The sequence below is a fragment of the Lithobates pipiens genome, unplaced genomic scaffold (genome assembly GCF_037356315.1).
Source record: "Lithobates pipiens isolate NorthernLeopardFrog02 unplaced genomic scaffold, aLitPip1_a1.2 Scaffold_23, whole genome shotgun sequence".
Classification (NCBI taxonomy): Eukaryota; Metazoa; Chordata; class Amphibia; order Anura; family Ranidae; genus Lithobates; species Lithobates pipiens.
In genome coordinates, this window is record NW_027507785.1 from 253,861,546 (window position 1) to 253,881,802 (window position 20,257).

General features: G+C 41.2%; 1 protein-coding gene across 1 annotated transcript in view; it reads left to right on the forward strand.

Annotated features, from left to right (window-relative positions):
- Positions 1-20,257, forward strand: part of RGS5 (regulator of G protein signaling 5) — a 178,725-nt gene that overhangs the window by 111,009 nt on the left and 47,459 nt on the right. Inside the window, exon 4 of the mRNA XM_077453043.1 lies at positions 17,007-17,173. Coding sequence (XP_077309169.1) covers positions 17,007-17,173 — 167 coding nt within the window. The remainder of the gene's footprint in view (positions 1-17,006; positions 17,174-20,257) is intronic.

Here is a 20,257-nt window from a genome sequence, read left to right on the forward strand (position 1 = left end):
CAACTGCCTAAAGAAAAAAGAAGGGGAAATTAATCCACAGGAAGGGTGGGACTTTAAATGCAGAACATGGAAGCTAGACGATAAAAGGGAGAATAAAAGGGAGTTTTATTAATACATCAATAGATAACCGTACAATGTTACATCATGATAATACAGGTAGGCATAATGTACAAAATAGTAATGCATAGTAACATACATACAACAATGCATATGATAATAAGATCACTGAATACAATCCATATAAATAGTATGAAATGAAGGTGACAAAAAAAAAAATTTAGGAATAAATTCATATAATATGAACACTAAACCATTCCCTCATTCGCCTCAGGAGGCATGATATATAGCAATACTTTGGAGGTAATACCTGAACGGGAAATTAAAACTGTGATAACTTAAAAATCATGAAACAATTGATGAAAACACGGCAACTGGTAGCTCTACGCGTTTCGTGACTTCGAGCCGCCACTCATCAGGAGCAAGCACAGGAGCAAGCACATGTAAAATCTATAAAAAAATATATTATTAAATTAGAAAAAATGTATTGAAAAATATATGGCTAAGAAGACCAGGTTGGGGGGGAGGACATGTGATCACCCCCACCGGGGCCAACTTACTGGGGTTCGCTGTGTAGACGGTGTAATAGTGGGACTGAGCAAGCGGTCCGTGGGAACAGCTCCAACCAGGTGCTGAGATGGACGAACACACAGCACCAATATGGAAGACACCCAAGGTGGGCGACTCGCCGGGACATTCTAAGGAAAAGGAAAAAGAGTGAAAATGAGGGGGGAGGGGATAAGGAAAGAGGACGGGGGAAGGAAAGGAAAGACAAGAAAGGTGAGAACAAGGAAGTTACATAAATATGTACAGGAATAAACAGAGAGAAATTGAAAAGGTGGAAATTAAAAACGAGAAGGGGAGGGGGAGAAGGGGACAAGAGAAGGGGGGGAGGAGAAAAGGAATAGGGGAAGGGAGGGGGGAGGGAAGGGGGAAGGCAGGTGAGTGAAGTGAAGAGGATTGGTAAGTGTGTGGGTGATAGTGAAAGCAATTCGTGTAAAGTAAGGAATGGAAATCACACGGGTGTGAGTAGCAAAGGAAAGAAAAAATTGTGCATGGTAAAAATCAATTTGGTAGTGCTGGTAAGGACAAGATACCTGATAAACATGATGATACCAATGAAAGAGAACCGGAAGAGTCAGATGCTGACTGAACCAGGTGAAGGTGAACATAAGGAACGCCCTGCATGCCGGAATCACCCGGGGAACATCCCAAAGGAATCGGTCACGGGAGGGTCCACCAATGCCATGCCGTTTAGACGAGGAGGGAAGCACCGCAGGCCGGAGCACGGGAACTCCAGTCCGCCGGCGCACAGCCCAAACGCCCAACACTCACGAGCATGGTATATACACGCCGTAAGCGATGGCGTCACAAGGGATGCCACATGCACAACATGAATTGTGTGACGTCAACACGCATACACGGCGCCTTCAGCCACCCCATACGCAAGGAGTGAAGGGGGAGGGAGGAGGCCCGCAAGGCATGTTGCAGCACCCGGAAAAGGAGCAAGGCCGGACCACAATACAGCCCAGGCACCACCCATCAACAGCGGCAAATGTACCGATCAAAACAGAAAATAAAAAGTGTGAATTAATGAGAATTGAGTAAAAGAGCAATTAATGAATTGGCTCATAATTAATAAGGTAACAAAGTAACATTGGATAACATCTTGATTCCATGTGTTGCATTTAAAATTTCCCCTTCTTTTTTTCTTTTTGTTTAATTGAACAAGCTGAAGTTAGAAGCTGATTGGTTGCTATGCACAGCTGCACCAAATTCTGAATGCACCAATTTTTGGAAATCTCCCACTTTGTGTTTCTTGTCATTACCTTTCAAATTTTTTGGCCAAGTGAGCAAATATCTACAGTAATGACTATATAGTTTGTACTATAAACAAATAGAGCAATACATAACTAACAATTTCAACCAAAAAAATAATGTAGCCTCAACTCAAGCTGCAGTGGCTAACAAGAAAAAATCAAGCAACTCTCCTAATCATATGCGTTTAAGGCCCAATTCAGCTGAAGCCAGATATTTGTATGTGTGCTTACAACTGTAAAAGCTGTCCTATGTTGGCAGCATACTGGAGAGTTAGACCATGGACCTCACACAGAGGGCAGTGGTACAGTATTTAAAATTAATAAAAGTGCACAGGGAGGGCAGGTTCTGGTATAGGCAAATATTTACACCCTGTGTATTGGTGACAGGCTCACTTTTAATTCAAGCAGCCCTTAATGTAGGCACAAAATCCTATTTTTTGTTACTTAGCTACTAAAAAGCCAGGTTGCTCTTTGCATTGAAATAGTGACCATACTTATTGTGCTTGCACTGTGAACCATCACTTTGCACCCTATTCATGAATTGGGAGGTGAGGGTATGGGGAGAGGGTGGGTGCACAGAATGAGCATGGTAGCTGTGGGTTATGCTAACCATCAATATAGCCATAGACTGAGTATAGCCTCGAATACAAAATATACGTAATACATATAACAGTACCATCATCCCAATTGATAATTGTCAAGAATTGGGAATTCTAAGGATATTGGGGCAGTTGCTGAGGCTGCTCCCTTGATATCCACACCCAAAAATGTTTGTTGAGGGGACTATTGCGGTACTAAATAAATCATAAAAGACTTTGTTATAAAAAAATTACAAGTAATTTAATAAGGACAAAAAAATGAAATCCATCAAAACTTTCATATTGCTAAAATCATATACACCACAATTTAATAAACTACCGACGGGTAAGCCCGTAAGGTTTCTATTGAAGAGGGGTACAGAAACGTTTCCTCTACCGGTTTCGCGGCGAACCGCTTCTTCAGGAGGATAGTCTACAGAGTAAATAAAAATATTTGCAAATAATCAAATAGCAGCGAATCATATAATGACATAACAGAAGAGTTACAGTAATTTAAATAGCGAGGGGATCAGCTCACCCACAAAGGAGGAAGCAGTAGATCACAGGACCCATCGGTTTCCTCCCATGGCAGATGCGGGGGGTTGTAAAGGACTCTTCAAATTTAAACAGATATATATGATATGAGAGTTATTCATTATTCATGGGGTGGATAATACACCCAGGGTGGATAACACACCCGTTTTTTAGAGGCACCAACCTCTGAACAGCAACAGTGGTGGGTGTCTCTTTTGAGTGCCTCTATTTTTTGTATCTAGATATACATTACTTTACTTTATTTATTTTTTCACCACGATAGCTAGTGGGATTGTCATTCCTTATGCCGTTGGTGACACTGAAGTATGGTTGTTCCCATGCTTTGTTTATTACATTATTACCTTGATTATACGATGTTTGTAGTATTATTGTTTATATGTTTATATATTATTTTTGTATTTTGTGAATAGTGTTGCTGTAAAGGAGATCCGCTCCCCCCAGGGGGAAGCTTGGGTCTTTTCTTGGATCCGCTGCTATTTGATTATTTGCAAATATTTTTATTTACTCTGTAGACTATCCTCCTGAAGAAGCGGTTCGCCGCGAAACCGGTAGAGGAAACGTTTCTGTACCCCTCTTCAATAGAAACCTTACGGGCTTACCCGTCGGTAGTTTATTAAATTGTGGTGTATATGATTTTAGCAATATGAAAGTTTTGATGGATTTCATTTTTTTGTCCTTATTAAATTACTTGTAATTTTTTTATAACAAAGTCTTTTATGATTTATTTAGTACCGCAATAGTCCCCTCAACAAACATTTTTGGGTGTGGATATCAAGGGAGCAGCCTCAGCAACTGCCCCAATATCCTTAGAATTCCCAATTCTTGACAACTAACCATCAATGTATAAGAAGGGTATCTTTGTACTATCCACCAATGCATCAAGGGACAAACTTTCCACTGTTCAGTGGTGCATAACAGTGTCATATTTGCTCTACAGAAGGGGGCATTTTTGCATTGATCACTGTACTAAAAGGGATACCATGGTAAGCAAAAGTTGTACTGGCAACTGGCTAACAGTGGTGCAATTAGGGTGTAAAGTTAGATTGTAGTCTCTATTTATAGGCTTTATACACTTTTCTGCTAAGAATTTATGTTTTTTTTTTTTTTCAATCTGGGAAAACACAATGTAAGCCTGTCATGGTTAATTCTCCTAATTCCTCCTAAGTTTATTTTTATAGCTAATGTTCTTGCTGTCTGTTTCTTTTCCTCTGCAAATATTCGGAGACATCCTCCACCCTTAGGCTATATTTACTGCAATGGTCTAGGACAAAGTATTGTTTTCTGTTTTGACTAGCCATGTAATATTATCTGCATGGTTGAAAAGCATTCATTATACCATATGTTATATTTATGTTTATAATGTTGAATCAATCACTGTTCCCAAAATAGCTGTCCAATATAAATATGTATGTGAATCTTATCTAATGAGGATAATCAGTTCAGTCATTTAGATGAAAACCAGGTGTCATTCTGAAAGCTCACATCCAATTCAAAAGTGCATAGACTTTCACCATCAGAAATATTATAATATTAATATGATACTTTGGTGGCATTTTGGCTCAGTTAACATAAACTGGCCTGGGCAATTTGAGTGGAGCATATAATGAAAAAATGCAAAAACAGAGATTACCTTCAGTGAACACTGAGCACGTCAAAACAATCCGTAGATCCAGAAATATAGGCAGCTGGTATAATATATAAATGTTGGCTTTACCTGTAACATTGGAGGTTGCCCTTCTCATGCTTTGTCTCTTGAGCTGCCTTATTGGTCAGCAAGGCTGCACATAACAATAAAGGTACAACAGAGAAGCTTGGGTGTTGAGAGAGGGGGAAGCCAAGTGTGCTAAAAGAAACTTGGGGGTTGATTTACTAAAGGCAAATTGACTATTTTTAAGTGTAGTTGCTCCAAAGCTTACTAAATGAGATGAAGCTTTACTTAGCAAAGAATACTCAACCACATGAATGGAACATTTTAAAAAAAAAATGCATTTTTACTTGCACATGATTGGATGATGGAAGGCAGTAGAGATTCAGCTCATTTACTATGCTCTGGAGCAACTGCACTTGCAAAGTGAACAGTCTATTTGCTTTTAGTAAATCCACCCCTAAATGTCTATGGGGCACCAACAGACACTACCGTCATGGTCATTCCAAGTATAAATAATATTTTTAAGCTACAGCTTTTTTCACAGAGTAAAGAATAGCGTAAAAATATGTTTTGTAAATGCACAAATACTTGTTAATTTTATCAGAAATTTAGGGTTGTCCTTTGGCCTGTGCTATTTCAAATAGACTATTTAATTTAGCCTTCCATGTTCTTATCATGGACACATTTAATCCAGCCATAATCAAAAATCAGCTGATTCAGCAGGAACCAGTTGACTTTCAATCCATCTATGGGCAGGCTGGTTGCTTTTTTTGCATTCAGTCACTGCCAATGGCTATAGCTGGTCATTGTATTCTGATGGCTGGGAAACCCTGCCAGAATACAATAGCGCAGTAGGAGGGATTCCTGCATTAACACTCATTTATGGGGGAATCGATAAATGTTCTTTTATTAAAACCGTGATTGAAGGAAAGAAAAGTTGCATAATGTATGGCCTGCCTAAGTCCCCGTTCTATCAATAAGAATACAGTGGGGGTGGTTGAGTAGTTTAACAAAAGACAATGGCCAGGACTGATACCAGTTTGTACTTGCAGGGTCTTTAAGGGGATAAAACATGGGAAAATATGCATGTATTCTAGAAATGTACTGCATAACAGGTTTCTTTTTGCATTGGCCCATGCTTTTTCTTCCACAAGGCCCTGGGACAAAGTTTATACAGTGTGCCATTCACATCTCAAAGAAATATATATATATATATATATATATATATATATATATATATATGATGTATTTCTCAACTTTCAAAGGTCCAAAATCCGTTTTTTCATAGATCAAAGTTTCAAAAATACAAAACTGAACTTTAATATCCATCCTTTTATGTTGTCTTAAAAAACATAATTTGCCTAATAAGCTACTCTCGGCCTATAGTCAGCATTCTCGTTTATATGTGTAGTGAGTAGTCTGGAGCTAAAAAGTACTTTGAAGTGGAACTATACTGTAGACTTAAAAAAATGATAGTTTTTATTGCAGAAGACACATACTTTGAGACATATACAGTGCTGTACACTTAGCTCTATGTTCTCGGCATCCCTCATTACCAGGATGAATTCCCACATGCATGTGTGTGATCATCCCAGCCCAGCCAATCAAGATAGCTATACCTGGAAGAAGACCAGGAATAGATGCCAGCACTAGCATGGGAATGGGGGAGGTGAGTATAGTTCTCCTTCAAGAGATGGGCAAGTGCAGCTTGCTTTCAGTTGCATTCAGCTTAGAGATCAATTTGAAACACTTCAGAGATCATTCAGAGTTTATTGATGGGTGTATTTGACCTAACATTGATCTCCTTCTCACCCTTTTCTAAGCTGCATCCACCTGCTTTTGCATTCCCTCAGATTTGTATGAGGAAAGAATCAGTTCTGATGATAGTTTTAATAGCTCTTGTTATGACTGTATATGGCTTGAATGGCCCAATGTTGAAAAACAGCAATGGGCATTTTTTAACAGTTAATAAATTGTCAAATAAATGGCATGGAGAACTGGGCATTGCCTTGGGGAACATGTACCAAAGTAAATCAAATTTTGTAAAAAAAAGCCCAGTTTGGCGAAAACAGTCCACAGCCCCTGGGTCAGGATTGTGAGGAACAGGCTGGTGTGTATTTATGGGATTCCCTGTGCTTTTTTCTTGTATCGGTTTCCCCTTAAAAGACAATATCAGACCTGAAGGGCCTGCTATGAATTATGGAGTGACCCCAGCACTGCTTTTTTTTTTAACTACTCCCAGCTCCTTTGTTAATATGGCCGGGGATTACCTTCATCTGTACCAGACCATTATCCTAGATGAGGGTCTGATATATATGTTGTGTAAAGCTTTTCCCATAATTTATACTTAGTAGACATGGGCGCCGTCAATAAATTTGTTTCATTCCGTTCCGTTCCGGTTCGTGTTAGAATTAATTCGTACTTCGTATTTCGTGTCCGAAATTCAATTTCAATTCGTACGAAATACGAATTGTCGTTAGGTTCGTTAACTTGTACGAACGTTCTTTACGATGAATTTAAAGGAAAAAATATATACCTCAATATGACAATATGTTCAAATTTCGTTTCTACGGAAACAACATGTGACTTGGTTGACCAATCAGAGGTTTTCTTCTGCTGCTGAGGCCTACAGGGCAGGCCCAATCATGTGACTTCCCTTTGTGGGTTAGTTAGTGTAGTGGAGCAGATCACACAATTATTTGTCTGTGCATCTGAGCGAATATCTTTGCAATCCTTAGTTTTTCATTGTTCATTTTAGTTTATATCTGTTGTAGCCATGCATCGCTGGTCCAGTTTTCGCCTGATCACCCCACACTGTTTGGGGTCACCGGGGATGTGCGGAGAGCACATGCTTGGTAACACCAAACAATTTCCAGTGACCCCGCACATCCCCGGTGACCCCGTACAGTGCGGGGGATCAAAACTGGAGCAGCTGTGCATGGCAGCCATATGCTCATTAAGAGGGGCTCCCACCATCCCTGTGCTGTGCTGACTTCCTCATGGGTCTGCTTATTATGAGGGGCTCCTACCATCCCTGTGCTATGCTGACTTCTTCCTGGGGCTGCTTATTATGAGGGGCTCCCACCATCCCTGTGCTATGCTGACTTCCTCCTGGGGCTATACCTCTGCTGTTCTCATTATGAGGGGCTCCCACCATCCCTGTGCTATGCTGACTTCCTCCTGGGGCTATACCTCTGCTGTGCTCATTATGAGGGGCTCCCACCATCCCTGTGCTGTGCTGACTTCCTCCTGGGGCTGTACCCCTGCTGTGTTCAGTATGTCAGTACAGCACAGGAATGGTGGAAACCCCTCATAATGAGCACAGCAGAGGTACAGCCCCAGGAGGAAGTCAGCACAGCACAGGAATGGTGGGAGCCCCTCATAATATGCACAGCAGAGGTACAGCCCCAAGAGGAAGTCAGCATAGCACAGGAATGGTGGAAACCCCTCATAATGAGCACAGCAGAGGTATAGCCCCAGGAGGAAGTCAGCACAGCACAGGGATGGTGGGAGCACCTCATAATATACACAGTAGAGGTACAGCCCCAGGAGGAAGACAGCACAGCACAGGGATGGTGGGAGCCCCTCATAATATGCACAGCAGAGGTACAGCCCCAGGAGGAAGTCAGCATAGCGCAGGGATGGTGGGAGCCCCTCATAATAAGCAGCCCCAGGAGGAAGTCAGCATAGCACAGGGATGGTGGGAGCCCCTCATAATAAGCAGCCCCAGGAGGAAGTCAGCATAGCACAGGGATGGTGGGAGCCCCTCATAATGAGCACAGCAGAGGTACAGCCCCAGGAGGAAGTCAGCATAGCACAGGGATGGTGGGAGCCCCTCATAATAAGCATAATGACTGAGTCGTCGATGCGACGACAACTGATCCGAAATCCGAAATTCGTAAACAAAAGTTCGTATTGCGTACAGAATTCGGACGCATGGCAATTCGTATTTCAGATCCTTCCGAACGTACGAATTTTGGGAAATTCGTACGAATTTGAGATTTGTACGAAACAAATCGCAAATGTCTAATACTTAGCCTATCAAGAGGTTCACCTCAAAAATCCACCACCATACCCTTATACAAGCATGCAGCTTGGCAGGCCAGGAAAGGGGAGCATTTGAACATGCAGCCCCCATTCTTGAATTATACCAGACCACATTCCCTCAACATGGTAAGCCTTTTTCCCTGACCTGTGGCTGTGGGAGTTTGCAGGTGGGGGGCTTATTGACATCTGGAAGCCACTTTGAACAATAAGGGGCATTGGGACAATGGCTTCCCATATGGGAATAAGTAAGGTGCACATAGTACCCCTACCCCTTCATAAAAAGTTAAAAGTAAATAAACACAAAAGCACAGTTTCTGACAAATCCTTTATTACAAATAAAAAAATCCCACAATGTATAATTATATTTATATCAATCGTGATGCCTGTCGCCCGTTGAAAGAAAAAACAGACCACCTTAACACGAAGATGACACACACTTAATAACCTGTTCCCTAAACAGTCATTGGCAATATAAGAAAATAGGTATAATCATATTTGGTCAATGTTATATGTGGCCATATTAAGACAATGATCTCATCCCTTATCCTTGCACCCTTGTTTGCATGGCTGGGGATTCCCAGCCACTAGAGGGAATGTGCCAGGTAATGTCAGCAGTTGATAACGATGCGCAGGGTGCAGACGCTTACTGCTTTCTTAGCAACTCAGGACAGCAGGAAGCTGTCATGTTCACCTATGCTGAACATGCTAAATGTTTGGGCAAACATCCAAACACTAGAATGGAATAACATATGTGTATGAGCTACTGGTGCTCCACACCCCAGAACATTAAACAAAATGGAAGAATTCCCTCATGTGATACTCTTATTTTCTTATGTTTTACAGACATTTAATATTTTACATTCATTATTATTATTCCCATTAAATTTATTGCCTCAGTATCCCTATCCCTCCCTCCTTCCAAAAAAAAACCACAAAAAAAAACACATCCCTTCCCGTCTCGCTCACGTCCTTTCCTCTCTGTTAACACTATCTCTCCATTAACCACAGGTGCCTCTCCAATTTCCTAAATACCAGCCATTGATGCCATATCTTATGGTATTTCCCCCCTGTGTCTTCTATCCTGTGAATTGACTCTTCTATGGTTCTTGTCCACTCTACCCTCTCAATCCAATCTTTCATGGTCAGGGACTCCTGAGTTTTCCACAAGCGTGGGATCAAGGCTTTTGCTGCGTTCAATAAGTAAGGGATTAAACTCAGTTTATATTGAGTCACCCCCTTTTCTGTATCATGGAACAGACATACCCATGGTTGTTTTTTGATCCTTTCACCCGTTATATCAAAAATTGCTTCTATTATTTTATCCCAATAATTTTGTATTTTGGGGCACTCCCACCACAAATGTGAGAAAGCCCCCAGTGCAGAACAGCCCCGCCAACAAATTGGGGGGTTATCTCCTCTATACCCATGTGCTCTTTGTGGGGTTACATACCACCTCACATGGAGCTTGATACAACATTTGACTGTTTGCATATCCTTTGCTACAAAGTGAGCAAGCCTTATTATCTTGTTCCTATGATCGTCGCTGCTTAAGGGGCCTATCTCCCTTTCCCATTTTTCTAGAAAGGATGGGTATTCGTGGTCCGCCTCCCACACCAATATTTAATATATTTTTGATGTCCTTTTCTCTAGGCTTTGGGGGGACTCCAGTAGTTTCTCTAGGGGTCTCAGCTGTCTCTTTCCTCATAGTGGCTGTGATAGAGTTTGTGCGAAGTGTTGTATTTGAGTATGTCTCCATTTGTCTAGTGGTCATTACTTTATAAGTGTATATTTCTTTATAAGTGTATATTCTATTCCCTTCCATCACATCCTGCAATCTAATATCCTCCTTATTAGCCCACCTACTAAAATATGTGTATTCCTCCTTCCCAGGTGGGAAAAAAATTGTGTCTAACAGTGGTATTAATGGTGAATTATAATCCCATCTGTGTCTCTTATTTATTGTATCCCAAATTTTTTATGAATTTTTAGTCAGAGTGTTTGTGTTTGGTCCTAAATCTCAATACTGTGACGGTATCCATATCATTTTCCCTATGTCTATTCTACTTAACCTCATTTCTAACTCAACCCAACTCTTCTCCTTCTTATTGTGAGTCCAATCTACTATTCTGGAGATCACAATCGCTTCATAATATTTTTTCACATCTTGTGCTGCTAAACCCCCTCTGTCTTTTTCTCTAACTATTGTATTGTATGCGATGCACGGTTGTTTACGTGCCCAAATACATTTTGAGATCATGGATTTTAATTTTCTAAAGTACGTCTGTGGGAGGGGGATGGGGATCATTTGAAACGTATAAATTAGCATAGGCAATATGAACATTTTGGTTGCGTTTATCTTGCCAGTCCAGGAAAGTGCTTTATATTGCATCCTACTCAGTTGCTCTTTGATTTAAGGAGTTAAAACAATATGGGAAATTAACAAATTTTTAAGTAAATATGACCAAATCCGAGATATTAAATTTAACTTTACCAATAGAAGATCAGAGAGCAATTCAGGCCAACCTACCATTCAAGTGGTGAAAAGAAAGAAGTGGGCTACTTAGGCCGCGTACACACGGGCGGATTGTCTGCCCAACTTAGTCCGCTGAACCGTGTTTCAGCGGACAATCCGCTCGTGTGTGGGCTTCAGCTGACTTTTTCAGCGGACAGTCCGGACTTTGTCTTTCGGAATTTCCGTAATTTTGTCCGTCCAAACTTGGTTTCAGCGGACAGTCCGCTCGTGTGTAGGCAAGTTGGACGGACTAAGTATGGCGCATGCTCAAAAAGGATTTGCACGGCCGAAGGTTGCATTGCAGTGTATTGGACGTCGTTTTTCTAGTCCCGTCGTACGTGCTGTACACGTCATCGCGCAAGTTTTCAGCGGACTGTCTGTTCATCGTGTGTGGTCAAGTCCGTTCATTCAAAATTTGGACGGACTGTCTGTCGGATTGTCTGACGAACTTAGTTGGGCAGACAATCCGCCCGTGTGTACGCGGCCTTAGGAATAAAATTGACAGCACAATTAGGTGACCTTTTTAAAGCTAATTATATCCCCCTACTTAATAAAATCTGAGGTCTTTTTGACCCCAGATCTTTCAATATAGAGAATCTGCCATGCTTATTTCTATTACAAGGGATGTTAACATTCCTTGTAATAGGAATAAAAGTGATCAAAACATTTTTTTAAAGGGGCAGTGTAAAAAGAAGTAATGAAAAGTAAAATAAATAAGAAAAAAAAATGTATAGTGCCCCGTCCCTCTGAGCTTGTGTGCAGAAGCGAACGCATATATAAGTCGTGCCCCAATATGTAAATGGTGTCGCACAAGACCTCCTCTGTGACTCTAAATATGTAACCTGTAAAACCTGTAAAAAAATTTTTTAAACTTTGCCTATGGAAGGCAAGAGTCACTACTAGCCCACATTACAATAATACCCAAAGAGGGAAAAGATAAAACCATCTGCTCTAACTACAGGCCCATAGCTTTATTGAACGTGGATATGAAGATCTATGCAAAAATCCTGACAATGAGATTGAAAAAATTGATACCAATGTGGGTGGATCCACAACAAACAGGGTTTGTACCTGGTAGAGAGGGAAGAGATAATAGCATAAAAACAGTGTTAATGTTACAAAAGGGGAAAAATAGGGGATCCCCAGAACTACTCCTGTCAATCAACACAGAAAAAGCGTTTGACAGGGTAGACTGGGGATTTATGATGGATACACTTCAACACCTAGGTCTTGGACCTAAAATTATGCGATGAATTAAAAACCTGTATAATCGGCCCATGGCAATGGTTAAAGTAAATGGGAAGCTGTCACCATCTTTTGAAATGTATAATGGAACGAGACAGGGGTGCACACTCTCGCCACTCCTCTACGTACTGTCGATGGAACCCTTCCTTGCGACCTTAAGGACTAATCAAGACATAGAAGAGGCGAGAGTGGGGGAAGAGGAACTTAAAATTGCGGCGTACGTGGACGACGTCCTGATGTATGTAACCAACCCAAGGGTGACATTGCCAAACATAATCAAAGTGATAAAAAAATATGGTGAACTCTTGAATTTTAAAATAAACCCCATCAAAACAGAAATATTAAATATAGGAGTAGAAAAAAAAGAAGAACTCGCACAAAGTTTTTTTCAGAATAATAAAAACAAAAATTATAAAATATATTTGGCAAAACAAAAAACTGAGACTAAAATTTGCATTAATCACTAGGAAACAAAAACACGGAGGTTTAACAACACCAGATATAAACAGATATTATAAGTCAGTAATTATTTCAGGAATGGTAGAATGAGTTAATGAAAAAAGCAAAAAAAGTGGATTAGGTAAATACACATAAATATCTGGGTACCACGTAAGCGCACAGAACATTAGACTTGGAGGCTCATGATTTGACTACAAAAGTATTTAAAATATGGGGTACACTATATCGACAAAAAATTGGGTATATAATTCACCACTAATTGCACTCACCGGAAAAAAACATTTTTGGCCCAGGGAAGGGGACACCTTTTGGTGATAGAATGGGGAATGTACAAATAAGGGACATTACACATGGGAAGATGAGAACACTACTGGAACGAAAGGAAACAAATAGATGGAATATAAGTGATTGGGAATACTTTCAATTAAAACACTTGGTAAATACATTGCCTCAACCAATTAGAGATGGGAAGAACCTAAATCCATTGGAAAGACTCTGTGGTATACAAACGCCACTGAAATACGGTATATCTAAAGTGTATGGAATATTAACAGAATTGGAAGGACAAGAAATACCCCCCTATATAGGGACATGGGAAAAAGAAATAGGTACGAAAGTAGAGTACCAACAAGTTGAGAGAATTATAGGAGCAGTATATAATTACGTAACAGATATAAACACAATAGAAATGAACTATAAGTTATTGTCAAGATGGTACCTGACACCGGACAAAATCCCCGCTATGTAGGAGGGAATGTAAACAGAGGGCCACAATGACACATATCTGGTGGGAATGCCCAAAAATTAAGCAATATTGTCAGGAAATCCTGGAATATATAGAAGAGATAACTGGAGAAAAGGTAACTAACAGCTTGCAGTGTATATTCCATGAATCAAAAGTCCCAAATAAACAATACGGAAAAAAGTTACTTCCAATATTGCTGAAGGGTGCAAAAGGAATAATCACAAAGAAGTGGTTAAGTACAGAAAAAACAGATGTAAGGGAGTGGTTTGAGCGAATAGAATACTACAGCAGAATGGAATATCTATGCAGCAGAGAAAAAGGATGACCAGGAAGATACAACAGTACCTGGAGAAGATGGAAAAATTTTAAAACCTTGGAGAAATACTTAGAAAAGATGACAGAGGGCGTCAGGGTCTGTGTAGGCCCAGAAATAATAAAGAGTGCAGAGAACAGACCAAATGGGGGGGGGGGGGGGCGGGGGTGAGGGTGGGAGGGAGAGAAGCAGGTGGGAGGAGGGACGAATATAAATTTTGTAAGACAGTTACAAAAAGTAACATTAGCGAATAAAATCGTAACATTTAAATCTTGAAAAAATGTTGATAATTAAGGAAAACTAAAAATAAATAACGTTTTGGGAAAATACAACAATGATGGGAAACTGAGAAGGAGACAGTAAATGAATGTAAAGTTGAATAAGTCTCTATACAGTGTTTTCTGAAGTGGAAAAAAAATAATTTAAAGGGGCAATGCAAAAAGATAAAATGAAAAGTAAAATAAATAAGAATTTTTTTTTTTAAAGCTCCAGGTCCATCCGAACTTGCGCGCCGAAACGAACGCATACATAAGTCAAGCCCACATATGTAAATAGGGTAGCACTAGGCCTCCTTTTTAAGGCTTAGCCTATGGAGATTTTTAAGTACTGTAGTTTGTCGCCATTCCACAAGCGTACGGAATTTTAAAGTGAACATGACATGACAATCTTTCACATTATAGAAATAAATTGGGTTAACTTTACTGTTCTTTTATTAATTTTTTTATTCATTAAAGCTTTTTTTTTTTTAATGCATTTGAAAGACATGTGCACAAATACAGTGTGACATAAAATATTGCAACGACTACCATTTTATTCTCTAGGGTCTCTGCTAAAAAAAAAAATACATAATGTTTGGGGGTTCTAAGTCATTTTCTAGCAAAAAATACAGATTTTTTACTTGTAAACAACAAATGTCAGAAAAAGGCTTAGTCTTTAAGTGGTTAAGGAAGCGATCCTGCCACCTCCTAAAAGTCTATTTTCTTTTTTTTTTTAATCCAAGGATGATTAAAATAACACACCACAACAGTGAGCCAAGCTGTCTGTCAAAGCCGACTCAAAATTGCCATTATTATTATTATTCAGGATTTATGTAGTGCCAGCAATATACACAGCTCTTTACAATATAAAAAGGAGACAATACAGTTACAATACAATAAATACAAGAGGATTAAGAGGGCCCTGCTCAGAAGAGCTTACAATCTAATAGGGTGGGGCAGGTGGTACAAAAGGTTATAACTGTGGGGAATGAGCTGATGGAAATGGAAGAGATGAGTTTTCAGGGATCGCCTGAAGGTAGCAAGAGTAGAGGATAGCCGGACCAGTGGAGGAAGCGAGTATATTGACATTACAGGCTATGCTTCTGAAAATGATGCAGTTTTGATCTTCATAATTATTTTGGGTTTAATTATTAAGCACTTGAGATCCGCGCTATAGCCAAATGACGGCTACAGCGCGGATCTCCTTTTCCGGGACGACGTCAATAGACGTCCCGTGCACGAGCGCCCTGCGCGCCCCCTGAGGGGCGCGCGCAGCGCGCTTTGTGATCGGCGAGTCTACGAGACTCGCCTGATCACCGATCCGTGCAAGGGGTCGATCCCGACCCCTTATCCCGTGATCAGCTGTCAGCCAATGACAGCTGATCATGTGATATAACGGAGCCGGTAATCGGCTATTATTCCTCCTCGCGCTGTCAGCGCAAGGAGAAAAAAAAAAGCCGATCACCGGCGGCCGTGATCGGGACATCAGTCCCGATCATGGCCAGCCCTGCTAGTGCCCACCTGCCCCCTGCCAGTGCCCACCTGCCCCCTGCCAGTGTCACATTAAAAAAAGTAAGTGCCCCCCATCAGTGCCACCCAGCAGTGCCCATAGTGCCACCCAGCAGTGCCCACAGTGCCACCCAGCAGTGCCACCCAGCAGTGCCCACAGTGCCACCCAGCAGTGCCCACAATCTGCCTCAACAAAGGTGCTGCACCCCAGTGCCACATATCCGTGCCCATCAGTGTCATCTACCAGTGCCCAGCAGTGCCGCCCATCAGTGCCCAGCAGTGCCACCTATCAGAGCCACCTATCAGTGCCACCTATCAGTGCCCATCAGTTCCATCTATCAGTGGTACCTATCAGTGCCCATCCGTGCCACCCATCCGTGCCACCCATCTGTGCCATCCATCCATGCCACCTTATCTGTGCCCATCTTTGCCCATCAGTGCCGCCTTATCTGTGCCCATCGGTGCCGCCTTATCTGTGCCTATTAGTGCCGCCTTAACTATGCCTATCAGTGCCCACCAGTGCAGCCTATCAGTGCCCACCAATGCAGCCTATCAGTGCCCACCAATGCAGCCCATCAGAGCCCACCAGTGCAGCCTATCAGTGGCGCCTCATCAGCGCACTTCAATGAAGGAGAAAAATGACCCGTTTGCAAAATTTTATAACAAACTATTAAACATGATTTTTTTTTTTGCATCTTTTTTTGTTTGTTTAGCAAAAAATAAAACTCCGAGCTGTAATTAAATACCACCAAAAGAAAGCTCTATTTGTGGGAAAAAAATGATAAAAATTTCATTTGGGTACAGTGTTGTATGCCCGCGCAATTGTCATTCAAAGTGCATCAGCGCTGAAAGCTGAAAGCTGAAAATTGGTCTGGGACTGAGGGGGGTTTAAGTGCCCAGTAAGCAAGTGGTTAAAGCCTGTGGACCAGCATAACAGCCAGTAAACTGACACAGCAGAAGGATTTTTCCCAAGAAGAAAAAAATGATAGCCTGTATGAGTTCTATGTGCAATGGGATGTGTACCCACAGATAGTACAATAGGATTGTTAATAGCTCGGCTTTAATCTCGTGAGCTCATAGAAACGATTGCACATTTTTATCTTCTTTATCTGTAGTGACCCTCTAGACTGGCAGTATGGTTTAATCTAATCTGGAGGTATATGGAGAGTGATTTCTGGTATTGTTGCTGTTGAAATTCTTTGAGCCACTTTAGATTCTGTTGGAAACAGCATGGTGTCATATTATTTTTCTTTTTGTATAGATGGACTTTCTGCATTCCAAAGCTTTCTGAAGATGGAATTCAGCGAGGAGAATATTGAATTCTGGATTGCTTGTGAGGAGTTTAAGAAGATCAAGTCTCCAACTAAAATGGCCCTGAAAGCCAAGAAAATCTATGAAGAATTCATCCAGACTGAGGCTCCAAGAGAGGTAACTGAAACCGCAGGGACAATGTCTTGATACATATAGAAACTTGCAGACATCTATTATATAAATACATATATATTTTGGTCCCTAAATGCGTAAATAAAATAACATATAACTTATAAAATAGGAAAATAGAATCACAGGTTCAGTATCTTTATCAATATATAAATATGTTTTACTGTAATGAGTATGTAGATATCCCATTGCCAAACGGCCCTAATCCAAGAACCTAATCATGGGGCACAGTAGCTCATAAGCCTAGTAATGGGATCGTAATGTGTATAATGTGTATATATATATATATATATATATATATATATATATATATATATATATATATATATATATAGTTGTTCAGTTGTTTCGACGTGTCTTTGTAACCTCATGGACCATAGCACACCAGGGTTTTTTCTGTTCTCCATTGCCTCCCAGAGCTTGCTTAATTTCATGTTCATTGTTTTGATAATGATGAACATGAAATTAATGAAAAGCCTGGCACACTATGGTCCATGAGGTCACGAATAGTAGAGCACGTCTAAACAACTGAAAATAACAACTATATATATATATATATATATATATATATATATTATATATATCAATATATAATACTGTGCAAAAGATTGAGGCTCAGTTCACACCTAAAACTGCTGTGGGTCGCACAGGAATGCTGTGTGTCCCTGTTCTCCATTTCAGGGATGAATCAGGGCCAAATCTTTGCCTGAATTCAGCCCTGAAACAGAGCCAAAGACGCACAGCATTTCTGTGCAGTGCACTCCGCAGCCGCCCCAGGGGTATGTAAACCAGCTCCATAGAGAGACGGTAACATTCCCCTGATATGCAAATTGGATGCGGGGATACCCGCATCAAATTCGCAAAGGTGAGAACCCTGCCTTATACAAGTGTGAAAAAATGCTGTAAAGCAGTGGTTCTCCACCTTTGGGTTGGCCCCCCTTGGAGGTCAAATAATTATTTGCCAGGGGTCACCGAATCCTGGGCTGTTCCTGAAGCCCGCACCGCTCACCCAACCTTTTGCGGCTGTCCAGCAGGGCTGTCCCTGAAGCCTGCAGCCACCCAGCTGGGCTGTTTCTGGAGCCTGTGGACACCCACTCAGCCTTTTCGCAGCCGTCCGTCCATTCAGTTCACGGTATGATTGGGGTGCAGAGACTAGAGGTCAGCTGACTGGTGAGGAAAGTGAAGTGGGAGGGGCTGGAGGAGACCCTATCTCCTGATTTGGGTATAGGTGTCACTGCTACGAGACCACAAAGTCAGAGACACAGTAAAGCTGGAGACAGTAACACTACCTGTGATTATAGTTGGCATTAAAAGTCCTCACTATAGTTCTCAGATCAGCAGATGACCTTAATCAAGAGCACCTAAGTTGGCTGATCAGTCCCCGCCAGCACTGCCACTCATCCCAAATCCCCGCCAGCACTGCCACTCATCCTAACTTCCTGTTAGCACTGCCACTCATCCCATTCCCTCCACCAATGAGTAAGAGAAGGAATAAAAATAGGGAATACATGGAAGGGACTAACAAAGAAAAAGGGAAAGAATATAAGAAAGAACAAGAAAGATGGCTAGAGAGAGGGATGGGGGGAAAAAAACAAGAAATTGGGATAGAGAGAGATAAAAGGGAAAGAAAGGAGAACAATGAGAAAGAGTGGTACACTCTAAAATGCACCATAAGGGGTTTTAATACTGTACAGGTGGAAGAAACTCAAAGAGTGCTAAATATCCGTGGGTCAGGGGTGCAAATTACTTGTCTTCCCTTGGGTGCTGACAACCTACGCTAAAAAAAATAATTTTACTATTAGGGGTCCCCACAACTTGGGAAATTTTATCAAGGGGTCACGGCACTAGAAAGGTTGAGAACTACTGCTGTAAAGAAAGAATGCTTTCAGATATAGAAGTATAAAAAGTTTATTTTTATCAATTAACAAAATGGAAACTAAACAGACAAGAAATCTAAATCAAGTCAATATTTGGTGTGACCACCTTTTGCTTTCAACACAGAATGAATTCTTCAAGGTACACTTGCACACAGTTTTTAAAGGAAGGTAGGTTGTTCTAACCAACCTTGAGAAATAACCACAGATCTTCTGAGTATGTAGGCTGCCTCAAATCCTTCTGTCTCTTCGTGTAATCCCAGACACACTCAATGATGTTGAGATTAGGGCTCTGTGGGGGCCAAACAATCACTTCCAGGACTCCTTGTTCTTCTTTACGCTGAAGATAGGTCTTAATGACATTGGTTGTATGTTTGGGGTTGTTGTCTTGTTGCAGGACATCATTAATCCAGATCCCCAACTCCATTTGCATAAATGCAGCCTCAAATTTGCAAGGAACCTCCTTCATGCTTCACTGTTGCCCACAGACACTCATTACTGTACCGCTCTCCAACCCTTCAGTGAACAAACTGTCTCCTGCTACAGCTAAATGATTCAAATTTTGACTCATCTGCTCCACATTTTTTTCTGCATGCCAGTTCCTATGTTTTCATTCATAGTTGAGTCGCTTACCCTTTGTTTTTTCCATGTCAGAGGTATGGCTTTTTGGCCACAGTTCTTTCATGAAGACCACTTCTGGCCAGACTTCTCTGGACAGTAGATGGGGGTACCTGGGTCCCACTGGTTTCCACCTGTGCTGATGGCACTGCTAGATAACTTCTGATGTTGAAGGGAAGTAAGCATGATATGTCTTTCGTCTGCTGCATTAAAACGGTAGTAAACCCACACTTTTTTTTTAAAGAAAAAAACTGCAAGGCAAAGGCATACTGAGCTAGTATAGATAGAACTAGCTCATTATGAAATGCTGACCTTAGAACGAGGCACAAGTATCTCACTCAATGCATGCCAAGGGAGCTCATATGTTGCCTCGGCGTATCTTCCGGGTATTTCTGCTCCGGCGCTGTGAGTGACTGAAGCTGTGTTACGTACCTCCCACGCATGCACGTGGGAGTCTTTTTCACGGTAAGGTCTGGCAGTTCTGACGGATCTTCAGCCGTGTCTTAACAGCGCATGCGCATGCGCTGCATGAAATGTAAATATCTCCTAAAACGTACATGTTTAGGAGATATTAATTTTA